The sequence below is a fragment of the Galeopterus variegatus genome, unplaced genomic scaffold (assembly GCF_000696425.1).
Source record: "Galeopterus variegatus unplaced genomic scaffold, G_variegatus-3.0.2 Scaffold8588, whole genome shotgun sequence".
NCBI lineage: Eukaryota > Metazoa > Chordata > Mammalia > Dermoptera > Cynocephalidae > Galeopterus > Galeopterus variegatus.
In genome coordinates, this window is record NW_007734699.1 from 4,441 (window position 1) to 21,589 (window position 17,149).

The following is a 17,149-nucleotide window of genomic DNA, read 5'->3' on the forward strand; positions in this document are numbered from 1 at the left end:
TTTATTTATTTATTTATTTACCTGGAAGTGTTTAATCCACCTCCTTTAAAAATGATGTTTTTGGGCTGGCTGTTTAGCTCAGTTGGTTAGAGTGTGATGTTATAACACCAAGGTCAAGGGTTTGGATCCCCATATTGGCCAGCTTCCTATCCCCCCACCCCCAAAGCTGATGTGTCTGGGTACTGGGTACAATACTAGTGACCTCTGACTTGATAGACAGGTGTTCTGTTTCAAATGTGAAATCACTCCAGCCATATTGCTCTGGTAAATGCATGGAGAGTAAGTACACTGACCTGGCTTTACAAGGCCTGACTTTGATTCCTTCTTATATCGAGCTGACTGGATGCTTCCCTCACCAACCATTCCAATCGTGCATTTCTTTCTGGTGAAGTCTTCATCACTTCCAGGACAAAAGCCAGTGGGGCTGTTCCCAGCATCTGAGGGCGTCTTCACAGGAGATACTGACTGGCTGCTAGGACATCCTGTGTCATCTAGAAGACAGAAATTGATAAGTGGTTAATGATGACGAGGAAATCAGTGATGGTACAGATAAGCCACGCAGCGTGCCATGCACGCACACACACGCACACATGCGCTCACACACCTACTCTGCTTATGAGGCCCCAGGTTAACTGCTGTGGATGACTTTCCTTTTATTTCTCTGTATTTTGGCCACTCATCTTACCCAAGAAAATACCAACTATGTTGAGAGAATATTTTAAGGCAAAACTTCACAAACTTTTTGATCACAAATATTTCTGTAATGTTCATCTTGTCAAAACTTAAAAGATATGTCTGTTTTAACAGTTCATGTAGTATAATTTTGGGTCATATCCATCCATAGATTTATGTATAATATTAGTAATAAAATGTTCACCAGAACAACTCAGGATCACTAATGTGACCTTTTCAGAGTTGTTTATGTTAGGAAAATAAACTTACTTGAATATTATTGACCACACCCAGTTTTTGATCAGTTGGCCTGCCAATCGGTTAATAGAGTTTGATAGATAAGACATTTGGCTTTAGGAGTTCAAGGAAGCAGAAGGAAGTGATCCAGTTTTATCATACACACTCAACCAAAAATACATCAATCAGGTATATTGCTGTCTGGAGTAAACTGGTAAATGAAAACTGATATTCAAAGTAGAAATGTTCCCTTAACTTTACAGTTACAGAATATTACAAGGGTCATTATTTCAAGTTAATATGCATGATATGAAGTGACCTGTGTAGACGCTTATTAAGCAAATGGGAAAGTCATACTGTTGACTTCTATAAATGCTTTCCATATTTATTAAAATATTTATTATGGATGGTTAGTTCATTTATACTTTGATGAGAAGAATTGTGTCTAAAGAATTGGAATGTAAAGTCAAATCAATATTACTTAAAAACGGTCTACTCAAACTGAACAGCTAGTAGTAAATTTTCATTACTAAGTAATTCTCTACTATATAGAAATATTTTGATGCCAGAGTCACTTTAGTAACTAATTAGACAAAAGAATGAATAAGACTTTTATTACTAATAACTTCTAGGACTTTAAGGGAACTAAAATAATTTGCCATCTATTAAGGGCTATCTTAAAACTCTATAGCTTGAATAAAGATAGAAACAGAAGTAGACCTGAATAAAATGACTGATTGTCTAAATTAAGATGACTAGTATCTGTGTAAAAAAGAATTGCCATTGCATCATTTTTGACCTTTATTTCATTTTTTATGATGAAATATCCCAGTTCCCGGAACAAAGAGAACTCGGCACTAATAAAACGATTTATTTCACTTGATATCCTTTTTTGACTTTTGGACATAGGACCTTCATGGTTCATTTCTGGAAGTGAATGTTTTTTAGTATACCCTTCACATATGCCGTCTTCACTTTTCTTTTTTTTTTTTTTTGATAGTCATAAGGTTTTTTTATTTTCACTATTTTTCTCCCTTTTTTATTATGAATATTCATGAGATGCAAAGCTAATCCATGCTGAATTCTTCCTGAACTCCTGAAGAAACCCTGGCCTTAATTACAGAGTGATGAGGACCACTCTTGGCTGCCACTGCTCAGCTAATTTCATCACTTACTGTCCCTGCCTTTCTCTCACATTTGCACGTCCCATGCTTCCAACCAAAGAAATCTGAGCTCCTCTCTAAAGGTGCAAAGCTGCTAATTACTTAGCCAGATTCCAGCAATTCCACAAGGCTCAACAGGTCTGCACATCGCCTCAGCAGAGTCTTTCTTTCTGGATTCCTATCCCAAAGCAGATAAACTCAAATAAATGAGGTCTACTCCTTCAAAATCAAATATTGCCTTTAAAATTATTTCCTTATGAGTAGGTTCCATAAATTACTTCTTTTGAAAGAGAGATGGCTCAAATAAATAAAGATGCATGCTTCAAAATGTCTACCCTAAAAAAGTCATTTTTCTTGAAAACTCTGACTCAAAGAGATAAAATTAAACAATTTCTAGTACAAAGAAACTGTATGGAGAAACACAGCCAAAATTATACTTTAAATAAATATAAAGCAAATGTGTTTTGTTTGGATCTATAACTATTTTGCTGGAGTCAGATGAGAAAGGATATGTGCACACCATGTTTTCAGTACTAGCAATTTCAAGGACTAGGTGCTAGCGTCTGGTTAAGACTTGGGAACTGAAATTATTTAGAGTGGTTGTGATATGGAAAGGTAGTAGCAATTTTTCACCTGGCATATGTGCCTCACATCAATATTTATATCTCTAGGGGCAAGGAATAAGAAAATAAACACCCAAATAAATCTTGAACTTTAGGTACCTCTTAGAGCATTTGAATCACTACCCAAACATCTCTTAACTGTGCACTATTGTGCTTCATATTGGGGGGGGAAAAATTGGAATGGTCTTTCATTGGTCAAAAGAATGTATATCAAGTCCTGGTACTGGATCAGCCCACAGGCATTGTACCCAGTACCTACGTTGATGGAGCTTATAAATAAGCCAAAAGGAGTTGGATGTACATCACCCACCATGCACAGTTCTTGTAAATTGTCAAGTCTGTTAAAATAAAACTATACCCAAGAAAATCAGTGAGTTATCAGAAAAGCCTGGAACATTGGCCTGTTTTGTTTAATGCAACCAACCAACACTAATAAAGGAATCTAGTTTGGAAAGGGCAGGACCATTCATTTTCCTATGACAGAGGGCACACTTTAAATTATGCAAAGTAAGACCCAGCAAAGTCCTAGAGCTTCATGTGCCAGAGTAATCTGGTCACCTGTGGCCCCTGAGGTATTTTCCTGTGTGTTGCACAGAAGAAGTGATCATCTTTCAACACGTTTTGTTTACACTCCTTCCCTGCTTTCCCACTCCCCTCTCTTTCTCTTCATGGCCTCATTAGAAGTTGACCACCAGTCTGGATGAAGATAACCCTCTTTTACAAAATACTATATAAAATATTCTTAGTTCACATTTGAGCTTCTAAGAATAGTGAAGCCAAGCTGATGTTCTTCAGTTGTTCATATCTAATCTTACTATCTGGTAAACTACATGTGAATCATGCACATATTAAAGAGAATTATTTATTAAACCTGCTTCAGTTAAGCTTCTTGAGTGTTGAGTGTGCCTTCTGTTTCCTGCCGCTACCCTGATGGCTAAATTTGCCCTATAGAATCTATATACTTATAAACATGATATTTATAATGCTAGCTTTTATAAGTTATGTTAATATAAAGAAATTATCAGTGACAACAATTTCTAATATGACACCATGAGAAAATTGCTTCTGGGTAGAAAATGGCACAAATCCTGAATGATCTACCTAAAAAATGTTGGATGTTTCAAATTTCCAGAAGAATGCCTGAGAAATGTAAGAACATTTCAGTCTGGTTTTGCCATAAAGGAAGCCTTGCTCCAAGGCTTTAGTTTCTGGGTAGAAAATGGCACAAATCCTGAATGATCTACCTAAAAAATGTTGGATGTTTCAAATTTCCAGAAGAATGCCTAAGAAATGTAAGAACATTTCAGTCTGGTTTTGCCATAAAGGAAGCCTTGCTCCAAGGCTTTAGAAAAAGGATGTAGAGGATCATTGGTCTATTGGAAAGAGAGTAATTTAAAACATGTTCATACATACAGACACACGGAGTTCTTCCATCGTTGAGCTTTTACATTTCGGTCTCTATTCTTTCTCTGTTATTCATGGAAGTATAACTTTAAAAAGAAACAGGACCACTTTACATGTTTTACACAGTGTGATCCATTTGAACATTTGGGATGATTTCCTTTTGGAGTCAACAATTTTAAATCCCACTTAGACAGTCCAGGACAGCCCCTGGAGGAACTCAGGTAAAAGTGACCTTCATCAAGGCCACATCTAAATGACCACCTGCTACAGTGAAGGAGACTAATTTACATTTCCTCATCAATTTATATTAAGAAATAGGTTCTTTTGTTGTTTTCTTGTTTATTTGCTTAGAATTTGTCAACACACAGAATTAAGGGTAATAGAATGAATTATTCACAGATCCAGGAACCTCTGGAAGTTGTGGCCTATCTAAAGTATTGTGAGAAATATACCTACTGAATAGTCTCCAAATTACTGTTAAGGAAAAAATAAGATTCTAAAGTCTACAAAGACAGATGGGAGAAACAGACAACTTATAATTTTGTAGCCTGGATGTTATTAAACAAATTAATTTTTAAATCTATTTTCCTCTCTCTTTACATTACAAGCTCTCTGAGAACATGAGATATAGTTAATTGTATGATTACCCACTTATAGTTCTGAAAAAACATGTGTTTAACTACCTTTAAAATAATTCGGATCTTATTTTAAATACACTAAAAATATCTTGCACAATTAAAGAAAATCTGTTGAGATTGTTAAAATTTTAACTTAATTTTTTTATTATAAAAAGTAATAATTATCTTCGTGGGAAATTTAGAGTGCAGAATAGTGTAAAGAAGTAAAGAAAAAAATAAAGGGATTATATTTTCCCATAACTGCATTACCCAGAAAAAAATTAACTACTTGGCACTTTTGTTAGTCTTTTTTATTTACTTTTTCAACGAATATGGTTTCTTGCTTGCTTGCTTTTTGGTTTATCAAAATTTCAACATATATTATAGACAGTTTCATTACTCTGTCATTGAAAATTTCTCCCTGGGATTTGTTAGGTTAGAAAGAAAAAAGATATTAAAGACTAACAGGAGCCAACACAAAGGGGCCACTGTATCTCCTAAGTATGTACAGTTATTATGTGTCAATTAAAAACTAAAAAAATGTTTAAAAACCTTCTGAATTTCCAAGAGAGAGTGAGAGACAGGGAGAAAGAAAGAGAGGAGGGGGGAGAGAGAGAGAGAGAATGAGAGAGAGAGAGAGAGAGAGAGAGAGAGAGAGAGAGAGAGAGGTTCCCTGTTATCCAGGAACCAATTATTTATATTGAAAATTGGCAATTAAAAGGAAAAAAAGAATTATCATATCTACTGAGTGTAAAAACTGTTTCTACTTATATACAAACTGTTATTTCAGTGTCACCAAAATCTTCATTGGTATTGGAAAGTTCTTTACAGGATCATTCTGGTTAATGCAAGTAGACAGAATCATAGAAATGGAAATTTACTATTTCACAAACTCTGATGACATAATTTACTTAGGCAACAAACATAACAAATGAAACCATTAGACAAAAGACTAATGGAGAGTTTACAGGGGAGACATCAGAACTCACCCATCGGTACCCACTGAAGATTCTTAGCATCGCCCCCTATGGGACAACAGGCATTAACTACCTTCTGATGGGATGTGAGATAAAGCACACAGCACTCCCTAGGAAGTATTCTTGCCACAAAAAAATTGCCCCCAAATCTAATCAAGGCGTTTAAACCTTTAAGTGTCCATCTCCTAAAATATAGAGAGAATAATGAGTTAAGTCAGGGGTTGGGAAACTGCAGCTGCCAGATCTGGTCGGCTGCCCGTTTTTGTAAATAAGGTGTCAGTGGAGCACAGTCATGACCAATCCTTAACATATTGTCTATGGTGGCTTTCAAGCTACAATGGCAGAGTTGAATAGTGCCACAGAGGCTGTCTGGCCAGTAGAGTTGACAGTATTTACTATCTGACCCTTTATAGGAAAAGTCTGTTGACTTCTGAGTTAAATGCTATCTTGAGAAAGAAAACAGACACTTCTGAGACAATTGGGGCTACTTTAATGTTCTCTACCATACCAGGGAATTATGTGAATTGTCTTAGTAATTAAAATACCACTATGACTATATAAGAAAATCTGAAATTTTTTTTAAGAAATGCATGCAGAGGTACGTAGATAGACATGAAATGACATGATGTCTGGAGATTTGCTTTAAAATGCTTCAGCAAAGGAATAAGAAAAAACAAAAAAAGGGGAAGATATAGTAAATGTAGCAGTATCTTGCTATCATCTAATCTGGATAATGTGAATCAGCAGCATATGAGGGTTCAATGAACTATTTTCCCTGCTTTTTAGTATGTTTTTAGAAGTTTAAAAATGTTTAATTTCTTGAAAACACTATCTTTGTACCTATTTAAAATAGATACAAACACAGCATTTTAAAGACCAATTCCTCTTGTACAGTATTGTAGATTATTTCCATTTTCCACTATTATTAAAGTTGCTTTAATAACACATTCTATAGATATATCTTTGGTCAAATTTTTGATTATCTCACAGAATGTGTCTCATGAAATTACTAAACTTTTTGAGAAGTTTGAGACAACTTATTTTCCTACTATTGTACGAGTACCCCACTTATTAATTTCCTGCCAGTATTGAATATTATTTTGTTTGCATTTTTTCAAGTTAATAATTAAAAAAGTATTTTTCAAGTGTCAATTTGCATGCATTTAATTATTAGTGAGGCACAAGGTCCTCCACACATTTATTGGCCTTTTTTACTTATTCTGTGAATTGCTCATGTCCTTTGATAATTTTTCTATTTAGGTATTTAGGCTTTCTTATTGGTCTGTAAGAAATCCTTTTATATGAAAGGCATTAACTCTTCGTCACGTTTCACCCAGTTTGTTCTTTGCTTTTGACTTTGTAATGTTTTTGACATTCAAATCTTTTTCAATTCTGTTATATATCTCCATATGGTCCTTTGTGATTTCTTCCAATGTTTTTATTCCTAGAATGTCCTCTTTTACTCCAAGATCAATTAAATATTTACCTATACATATCTATAGTATCGCTTTTCATTTAAATTAAATCCACTTGGAATTTACTTTAAAATGTAATGTGGGGCCGGCCCCATGGCTCACTCGGGAGAGTGTTGCGCTGGTAGCGAGGCTGCAGGTTCGTGTCCTATATAGGGATGGCCGGTGCGCTCACTGGCTGAGTTCGCTTTTCATTTAAATTAAATCCACTTGGAATTTACTTTAAAATGTAATGTGGGGCCGGCCCCATGGCTCACTCGGGAGAGTGTTGCACTGGTAGCGAGGCTGCAGGTTCGTGTCCTATATAGGGATGGCCGGTGCGCTCACTGGCTGAGCATAGTGTGGGCGACACCAAGCCAAGAGTTACGATCCCCTTACTGGCCAGAAAAAATGAATAAATAAAATAAAATAAAATGTAATGTGAAGGTTAGATGCTAGCTTATTATTATTGTTGTAATTTTTAGGAAATCTACCCTTTCCACATTAATTTGCAATGCTTTTATGATTAAAATTTGAAAGCAATCATTACATAATTCATTGACATTTTGAAATATTAGGAATATCTAAAGAGTGTGTATGTTATAAAATTTCCTGACATTTAACAAAAGTGCCTAACAACCAGTGCCATAAAACACATTTGGTGGCAATTATGATGACCAAATCCCTACTTAAATCTCCTTGCACTGACTACACATAAGAATAAAACACAGGTTCTAAAGATTACAAATAAAATATTTCTACAAAGTTCAAGAAGCATTGCTAAAATTTCTGGTTCCCTTTTGAATTTAGATCTCAGAGGCTTATTGGTTTTCCTAAACATTGAACTAAAAAACTAGAAGACACATTCAAAAATAACATCATGCAGAGGAAAACATGCTTTTTATTTTTTTACCGTAATGTCTTGAAACATTCAGTTATGGTTTGATGCTACTCAATGTTCAGTTGCATAATTTGAGGGAAAAATCATTTCTATTTTAAGGAAACATTACTTTAAGCTATATGGAAATCTAGTTGATTCTCATGAATAACAGACGCATTTACGGACTACTTATTCATGCATTTAATAAATATTTATTATCAACTACGTACCAGACACGGCTATTATTATTATTATTACTGCTGCAGAAACTGGCATGTTTGAAGATAGTTTGATGGAGACATAAAATGTCACAGCTAAACTCACAGTTAATCTGAACCATGTGAAATTCTTACTACACACCATTTATATGCACTGAGAGGATGTAGGTAGAGTAAGAAAACTAACATTTATTAAGTGCCTACCATGTGGCAAGCATACTAATTTTTATCATATAATTTTAATAATATGTAATCTTATAGTTGGGAAAACTGAGACTTGGAAAGGTTAGGAATTTCACAGTCACCTAGTTACTAAGGAAGTGATTCAGGATTCAAACTCAGGTTTGTCTGACTCTAAAAGTCTGTTTTTACACTACCATAAGCTAGTTGTTTTCTAAAATTTTCTACTTATGTTGGTTCCAAGAGGAAACATCAGCAATTCTGGGAATGCCCAAATTAAAAACAGGCAAAGAAAGCTGCTAGAAAGAAGCCATCCCATAATAAGCAGACCACAAAAATTTGAGGCAAGAAACTCTTTATAGTTGTTTCCAGTGTTCTCGTTTCAACACGTGTAGCCATATAAAATGCATGCCATTCAGATAATTTTGCATTCTAGGTTTTCAATAGCAAGATTTGAGTTTCTATTCCTTCATTCATTTTAGCATTTTTTTGGAGTGAGAACTCACAAATCTACAAGGCTCTAAATTAATTTTTCTTCAGTATTATACATTATGTCACTAACCAGTGGCCAATGCTGAAGTGTAGGAATCTCATCCATCCATCCATCCCTCTATCCATCCATCCATTTATTCCTTCCACAAATAATTACTGACTTCCTATTGTGTGTTACGTATTGTTCTAGATAATAGGGATGTGAGTTTCTATTCCTTCATTCATTTTAGCATTTTTTTGGAGTGAGAACTCACAAATCTACAAGGCTCTAAATTGATTTTTCTTCAGTATTATACAATATGTCACTAACCAGTGGCCAATGCTGAAGTGTAGGAATCTCATCCATCCATCCATCCCTCTATCCATCCATCCATTTATTCTTTCCACAAATAATTACTGACTTCCTATTGTGTGTTACGTATTGTTCTAGATAATAGGGATGTAATAGAAGAGAGCCAACTAAGGGGGCTGTGGAGTGACTTGGAGAAGGCAGGAGGAACTCTCACGGAGTGGGATCACAGAAGCCAAGGAGGAAAATCTTTCTCAAGAGAGAGGCTTGTTCAGCTATGTTGAGTCCTGCTGGGAGGTCAAAGGAAATGAGCACAGACAAGGGAATGTTAGATTTGCCAAGGTGGGCATTCATGTGCAGAACAAGGGCAAGTTAAGGAAACAGTATTTTGGTGAAGGTTTGCTGTGAAGAGGAGCAGAGAAATGGGATGGTAGTTGCAAAGAGTGAGGGTTCGGGGGAGCTTCCTTTTTTTTAAAGATGTGGAGCGTATGTGTGTGTTGATGGAAGTGAGCTTGTCAAGTTAATTCGAACAAGCACCTTGCACTAAGACATCTAATATCTACATCTATAAAAGTGAACTGGAGAGTGGAATAATTATTTAGTGAGTGCCTGCCTTGTTTCTTGGAAACAAAATAATTATTTAACACATAAACATTCCCTGGATTTCTGAGCTATTTTGGAGCCTGGAGTGCTCCCATAAAAGTCACTCTGGTGAGGCCCTGGGCGGTGAAGGAGGACGTACAGCGAGGTAAGCTCCGTTTCCTCAGAGGACGCAGTCCGCTCTGAAACGAGGGCCTTGTACTTGGTTTTCTACCAAGCGTCAAGTTGATTTGTGTTAACAGACCCTGGAGAAGGAATTTGGAGGGGAAGACATCTTGGCCCAAATACATATGTAATGTAGTGCAAGTAATAAATCTACCTCGATGTTTTGGTGAGGGGGAGCTGATGCTGACACTGGGAAGTAGAGGGTGGCTCTAACTTTGCCAGAAGACAGGCGAGCCCCTGCAAGGGGGTGGTGAATCCCTCTGTCATAAAAGCTTTCATTCCTCTTGGTCTTTCTTTCTTAGGTTATGATCTTCCCCAAAGAAGCATGTTACGAGTCTTTCTGACCTTCCTTCTCCTTAGTAATATGGGTTTATTTGCAGTTTCTAGGCCATGCCTTTCTAAAGGCTTGGCTATTTTTTTTTTTTTAAGTTTCCTTGGTGCGAGAAGAGGGGGAGAGGGGAAGGGGAGAGAGGACAACTGGAAGGATGAGAAAGGAAAAAGAGAGAGACAGATCAAGAAGCTGTCTCTCAATCTCTTGAAAACCTTATAATAAGGAAACTCCACACCACACTAAGAACACCTGAATTACAGTTAGCTGTCTCGTAGCGATGTAAATATTTCCCCCCTCTTCTATTTTTTCTCATATTAAGAATCTGAAGATAGTGATGGTCAAGACAGAGTAAGGGATAAAAATGGGAGAAAGAAGAAAAAAAGCAATGCTCATTATATAGTTTATTCAATTGCTACATTTGAGTTTTTTCTATTAAAAAAAAGAATTGTTTCAAATAATGTATTTGTATCATGGTATTTACTTATTTTAAAAAAAGAAACAAAGAAAGAAAAGAGAGTATAAGAAGAAATATTCTCATAAATAGTCTAATTCCAGTGACATTCATAAAACAAAATTCTGAATTTTGAAAGTTAGCCTCACAGACAAAATATCCACTGAAGAATGGTTGAATTAATGATGGTCCTCCGTAGAGTGGAATACCGTGCTGTCATTACAATGAATGAAGGGGACTTCTATGCGCTGACAAGCAATGACAGATGCAGGTATTGCCTGGAATACACAATCCTTGAGGGAAAGAGGCATGTCAGTATTGTTCATTGCTCTCCCTCAGCTAGTAGAATAGTGTCTTGCACACATTAGGTGTTCAATAAATATTTACATAAATGAACAGAAAAGATTACAGATCAATATAGTATAAGCTCTGGCAAAATGCAAAACAAAATAAATCCTATAAGTGTCATTACATCTACACTAATACACATATTTGCACATTTTATAATAAACATGTTTTTGTTACTTTTGAATTTAAAAATAAAAACATAATAATTAGCATTAAAGAAAATATAAACCTCAGAATAAATATAAGATGTAGGTTAGGGTCCATAGGGTCTCAAGAATTCTGAGGGTTAAGGCACTCTCTAACAGGATCCTATCTGCATGGGCACCCACACAGAAGAAGAGAGAATAAGACTGTACCAGCTAGTAAAGAGGAAGAGAGCCCAGAAAAAATCCCCACCAAGCAAGTAAAAGTTGAAGAATGTGAGTTTCTAGTGGGATGGGAGTGAGTGATGCATGATCTCAATGATGGCACAGGTGTGTATCCAGGAACTTGGCCTGGGCTCCCTAAAAAGATAGAGCAGCCAACTGCAAATAATAACAGGTCTCCTTCTGGAACAAGAGGAGCCTAACAGCAGGCAGGGGAGCTCTGGGGCATGACAACTGTACCTAGCATTGTCAGGAGTACTGGGTCAGGAGTTGCTGGTAGAGAAGGGGCTGGATTGTGTCTTCAAAACAGACAAGTCAAGCAGCAAGGTAAGTCTGGGGCAGTTACTGTGCCCACAGGTCGGAAAAGTCACTTACAATGCAAGCACACCCCGCAGTCTTGTATACATGAACTGCATCAAGTCTCTCCTTGGTCAGTGGAAGGAGACTGGGGCTTTCTCAGAATAAAAATCAGGTGGGGTGTGGTGGTGGCTAATTATGTAGCCTTGTGCTAAAATACCTTGTTGATTGTAATCTGGGCCGCTAGTTTTTCTCGTGGCTTGCATGACTGAGAAATAAGGATTAGGTAAGACAGTTCCCTATTAAATATGCCCTGAACTTTCAGTACACTATGTTTTTACACACGTTGATCTCTCTGTCTGCCATGAATACTCTTCTCAAACTCCTATACTGCCTTCAAAACCTTGCTTATGTGCCAACTCTTGAGTGGAGCATTTTCTGGTTTTCTTAGTGAGAAATCTCTCTTCCTGCTACCCACAATTCTGGGAAACATGGTCCTATTACGGAGCTTGCTCTTTTTGACACTTAGAAATGCTCATCTCAGGATGGAAATGTTTCCTTCATTTAGCAAAACTATGAAATCGAGTACTGAGTCCTTTTCTAGTTGTTTTATTCCCCCCCGAACTAGGACAGTGCCCTGCTCACAAAATATCTTATTAAATGAATGAGACTTCTTCAGTTGTCCTGTTCTCATAATTATGTCTTCTACTAAATTCCAACAAATACTTATGAAGCAACTGCTAAGAGTCAGGTGTAGTGCAGGGGACTATATCATTCCTGCCTTCATGGAGCTTACAGTCTACTGGGGAGTCAAGAAACTAAACAACAAATCTTAAAACCAGGTCATGTGGTATGACAGACAAAGCACAGAGACACCTAACCTGGTCTTTGAAATGTATCCTTTAGCTTCCTACTCTGACTAATATGGTTTGAATGTTTGTCCCCTCCAAAGCTTGCATTGAAACTTAATCCCCTAAAGAGACACCTAACCTGGTCTTTGAAATGTATCCTTTAGCTTCCTATTCTGACTAATATGGTTTGAATGTTTGTCCCCTCCAAAGCTTGCATTGAAACTTAATCCCCTATAAGGTATTTGAAAGATGAGGCCTTTAAGAGGTGATTAGTCCGTGAGAGCTATGAATTTATGGATGGATTAATCGATTCGTGGATTAATGGGTCAATGGATAAATGGGATATCATGGGAGTGGCACTAGCAGCTTTATAAGGAGAGAAAGAAGCACGTTAGTGTGCTCTTGACCTGTTGCCATGTGATTGCCTGTGTCACCTGGACACTCTGCAGAGTTCCACAAAGAGGAAGGCCCTCAGCAGATGTGCCCCTCAACCTTGGACTTACTTATATTCACATCAAGTCTTACTTCTTTTCTTCTAATTTATGTATCATTTTTTGATCTACTCCCAGTCTTGTTATAAACAGTTAGCACTTCTATCTCTTTTAATCTTTCTCTCTTCCTCAGTCTCACTCTTTCTTCCTTTATTGTCTACTCCCCCCCAGCCTGAAAACTTTACTAAATACCTGTCATTTGATAACTGCCTGCTTTTTACTGTAAATGAAACATTTGTTTTTATTCTATTTTTCCCATCTCAGTTAAGCTTTCTTTTAAAAAAAAAGTTGTCTACACTTTCTCTATTTGCCACATGCAGTTTGATGCGATTTCGAGTCGATCTCCACAATTTTCTGCACCTAAGATCAATTTTCTACCTAAGAAAAGATATCTCAGTTAAGCTTTCTTTTAAAAAAAAGTTGTCTACACTTTCTCTATTTGCCACATACAGTTTGATACGATTTCGAGTCGATCTCCACAATTTTCTGCACCTAAGATCAATTTTCTACCTAAGAAAAGATTTTCTACCTAAGATCACTGATAACCCAATGGTCTGATCCTTGAGTACTCTTCAGTGCACATTTTACTCAATCTTGCTGTGACATCTGAACTTGTGGGCTACTTTCTTCTTGGAACTTTCTCTTTCCTTGGGACTGGACACACCCTGTCACTTTGGCTCTCCTCCTTTTTCTCCGAATGCTCACCCTCAGGTGTCTTGGTTTCCTTTTTCTGTCTACTCCTGCTGTATCTCAGAGTTCTATCCTTGGTTCTCTAATCTTCCTCCATGCACTACCCTCCTGTGATGTTATAAGCTCCTTTGGCTTCAGCTGCCACCATCTCTGAATTCTCTGTGGGGCTCTAGATTTTTGTCTCAAATACAACAAAGTCTAAATTGAACTAATTAACTTGACCCCTTCTCCTTCTCCCCAGTCCTGCTATACCACTTGCATTCATCAGTAGAAATTCAGACACAATCCTTTCCTTCTCCTTTACTAGCAACTGGTGACTGAGACCTGTCTACTCTAGCCTAAACCTCACACATACTCAGTCTTCACTGAGAATGTTGCAATGGCCTTCAAATTAGGTAGGCTCCTTGCCGGCATTTCCTGCCTCTCCCATCCACTGTTCAACATTTAATCAGAAAGATCTTCCTAAATTATGAATCTGGTCATAACTCTTCCCTGCTGAAAACCCCCACTGGCTCTGCAAGATCTTTAGGAATTGCAAAACAGCAGCCCATGAGCCACATCCAGCTATTCATGCGGCTATTCAGCTATTCAGCTATTTGGCCCACAGAGGTAGTTTAGAAGATGAATTTTAAAAATTCTGAATATGTTTGAAGTGGCACACACTGTCCAGCTCTGGAGTCTCCTCTATTGTCTTCTATCCAGGTGTCTTCACCCTTTACATTGCTGGCTTTGTTCCTGTATGGACCCTTGATCTCACGGATCAAGTTCCTAGCATGGCATACAAAGCCTTTCATGATCTGGCCCTGCTTGCCTTTCGCTCTCATTTCATGCTTTTAATTCAGGTCCACTGATGCCAAGGCTCATGTTTATCTACTACACCATGCTAAAGAATGTTACTTCTTTGTATCTTTAAGCTTATGAAATGTGAGAGGCCCAATGTAGATAATAAACAGAGCAACAAACTCAAATTACAAAGCAGGAGTGTGTGTGGAGTGGTTGTGGGTAAAAAGGTCAGGGACACAAGTTAGTAAAAGTAGTAGTGTGGGAATCACACCCAAAGATTTGCTATCCCGTTTATTTTTATGTCAGGGTTAAGGCAGTGAAATAATGAATTTTTCCAATCCCTGTGTTTTATTCATCTTTGTAGCCTTTGCACAATTCTTGATCCTTAGCAGGCATTTAGTAAATGCCTATTGGACAAATATGCTTTTGTAGAAGCTCACAAAAAGCTGAATGTCCTGCTATGCCCAGGCCTCAGTTTCTCTTCTGTCTACCCTTTTCAGTGTATCCATTGGGTGTTCAGGGTACATTCTTGGTGTACCCAGTATACCCACTTTCAGTGCACCTCAAGTCATCCCAATACCAAAGAAAGAAAATGCAAAATAGTAAAAAGTATTGCTAGAGATAGTAAATCCAGAGAGGATTATATAGGAAAATAAAGTAAATGCTTTCTCCACTTCCTTACTTTTCTACCATTTGAATACAAGTTAAACCCATTATGTAGATATAAATAATACTATTGCTATGACTAATGACATGGGACTTGTAAGTAAAGAGTCAGAAGCTATAATTTCCAGAAAACGTGGAAGCATCACTTGCCCCATGACCATTGGTTTAAACAGCCTGGCCAGCTACCACTTCTACCATCTTTGATCCTTATTCATCTTGTGATGCCACTTCGGGCATAGCCTCACACTCATACCAAAACCCCAAACATAGACCACAAAGTAGTGAGGCTGGGACTTCAATATGCACAAGAATCATCTGAAAAGCCTGTAAAATACAGATTTCTGGGCCCTCCCATTCCAAGATAATAAGTTTAGGGTGGGGCTGAGTTATCCACATTTTAAACAAGTTTTACTGAGGATTCTAAAGTAGGCAAACACTATATTTTGAAAGTGGGAAATACTGTCATAAAGATGAGTATTTCAGAACATAAAAAATTTTCAGGTTAAGTACCATAATTTGCTTTCAAACATGGTCCAATTCCAGCATGGTTACCTAGTTCCCACTGCTAAGAATTTTTTTATTATATGGCAAAAAATTTTGCTTTTGTCCTAATTGCAGTTACCATGTTCTCAAAGAAATATTGCCTATATGCCCTTCATCTTCAACCTGTTTCATTAGGTTCATATTTCTGTGGCTGAAGCAGCCAAGCACTTGAAATATACATTACAAAACAGTGCCTAAGCCCCATACTCATTAAAGTGATGCTCAACTGTTAGGGCCTTTGTTTTCTGATTGCCAGCAGGTTGGCAGTCATTCAACTGTGGAATAATTCGGTACTGCAGCTCGCTTCACTTTAAGCAGTTCATCTCGATTCTAACCATTATGTTCAAAGGTTCACTCTATCCAAATGCCAAGTTTCCTCAACTGACAAAAGCATAGCAGAAATATTTCTGTTTGGCAAGGGTTGGCAGATTTTTGGAGGCATTGTCATGCCTCAGCAGGGCACTAGTTAGGTTATAATTTGCTTTAATTGTTCTTCCCATAAACAGCAACAATGATTACCTCTAGGTCATTGGCACTCACAGAAAGATTTCTTCCCAGTCACTGTAAAATCCTAAATACTTTCTACAAACATCACACTCAGGATTAGGCTGCAAAGAATCTTGGATTCTGACCATTTTGTTTACTGACCTAATCCATGATTTTTAACGTGTTAAGTCAGAAATTTGCCTGCATATCTGTGTGTGCACATTAGAAACATGGAAATAACTCAGAGAAATTACTGGTCTCCCATAAAACAACCAGTGTTCTATATGCATAATTTGTTCCACATGCCATGTTTACAAGGCACCCCAAGGAGAACTAGCTTAAAACCCAGCAATCCATCTGCCTCCCAGTTCTAAGGTGTAATTATTGACTCAACTAAGCAAAGAGGAATGCACAGCATGCATGTAACCATGTCTGGTGACTGATGTACTCACCCAGGTCATCAGCTTTTCTAACAGTGGCTGGAGTCGTGGTACAATGACAAGCACAGTTCACTACTAACAGAAGAAGGGGAGAAAAATGAACAGAGGACTAGACTTGATGGGCCACACCCAGAACACAAGTCAAAAATATGGGCTTTATCACTTTTCATTGGCATGTTAAAAATAAGAAACATGTGGGGGTGGGGAAGAGGTGACATTATGCCAAAACACTGATTTAAACAAAACTGATTTATAAAAAAGAAGAGATATGAAAACAAGTGTTTTATTTCTATCATCTTACTACTTGGCATGTTAAAAATAAGAAACATGTGGGGGTGGGGAAGAGGTGACATTATGCCAAAACACTGATTTAAACACAACTGATTTATAAAAAAGAAGAGATATGAAAACAAGTGTTTTATTTCTATCATCTTACTAC

General features: G+C 37.2%; 1 protein-coding gene across 1 annotated transcript in view; it reads right to left on the minus strand.

Annotated features, from left to right (window-relative positions):
* Positions 1-195: 195 nt before the first annotated feature.
* Positions 196-17,149, minus strand: part of LOC103608578 (syntabulin-like) — a gene marked incomplete at its 3' end in the record, with an annotated part of 24,280 nt that continues 7,326 nt past the window's right edge. The window contains exon 3 of the mRNA XM_008592997.1: positions 196-491. Within this exon, the coding sequence (XP_008591219.1) occupies positions 196-491 (296 nt within the window). The remainder of the gene's footprint in view (positions 492-17,149) is intronic.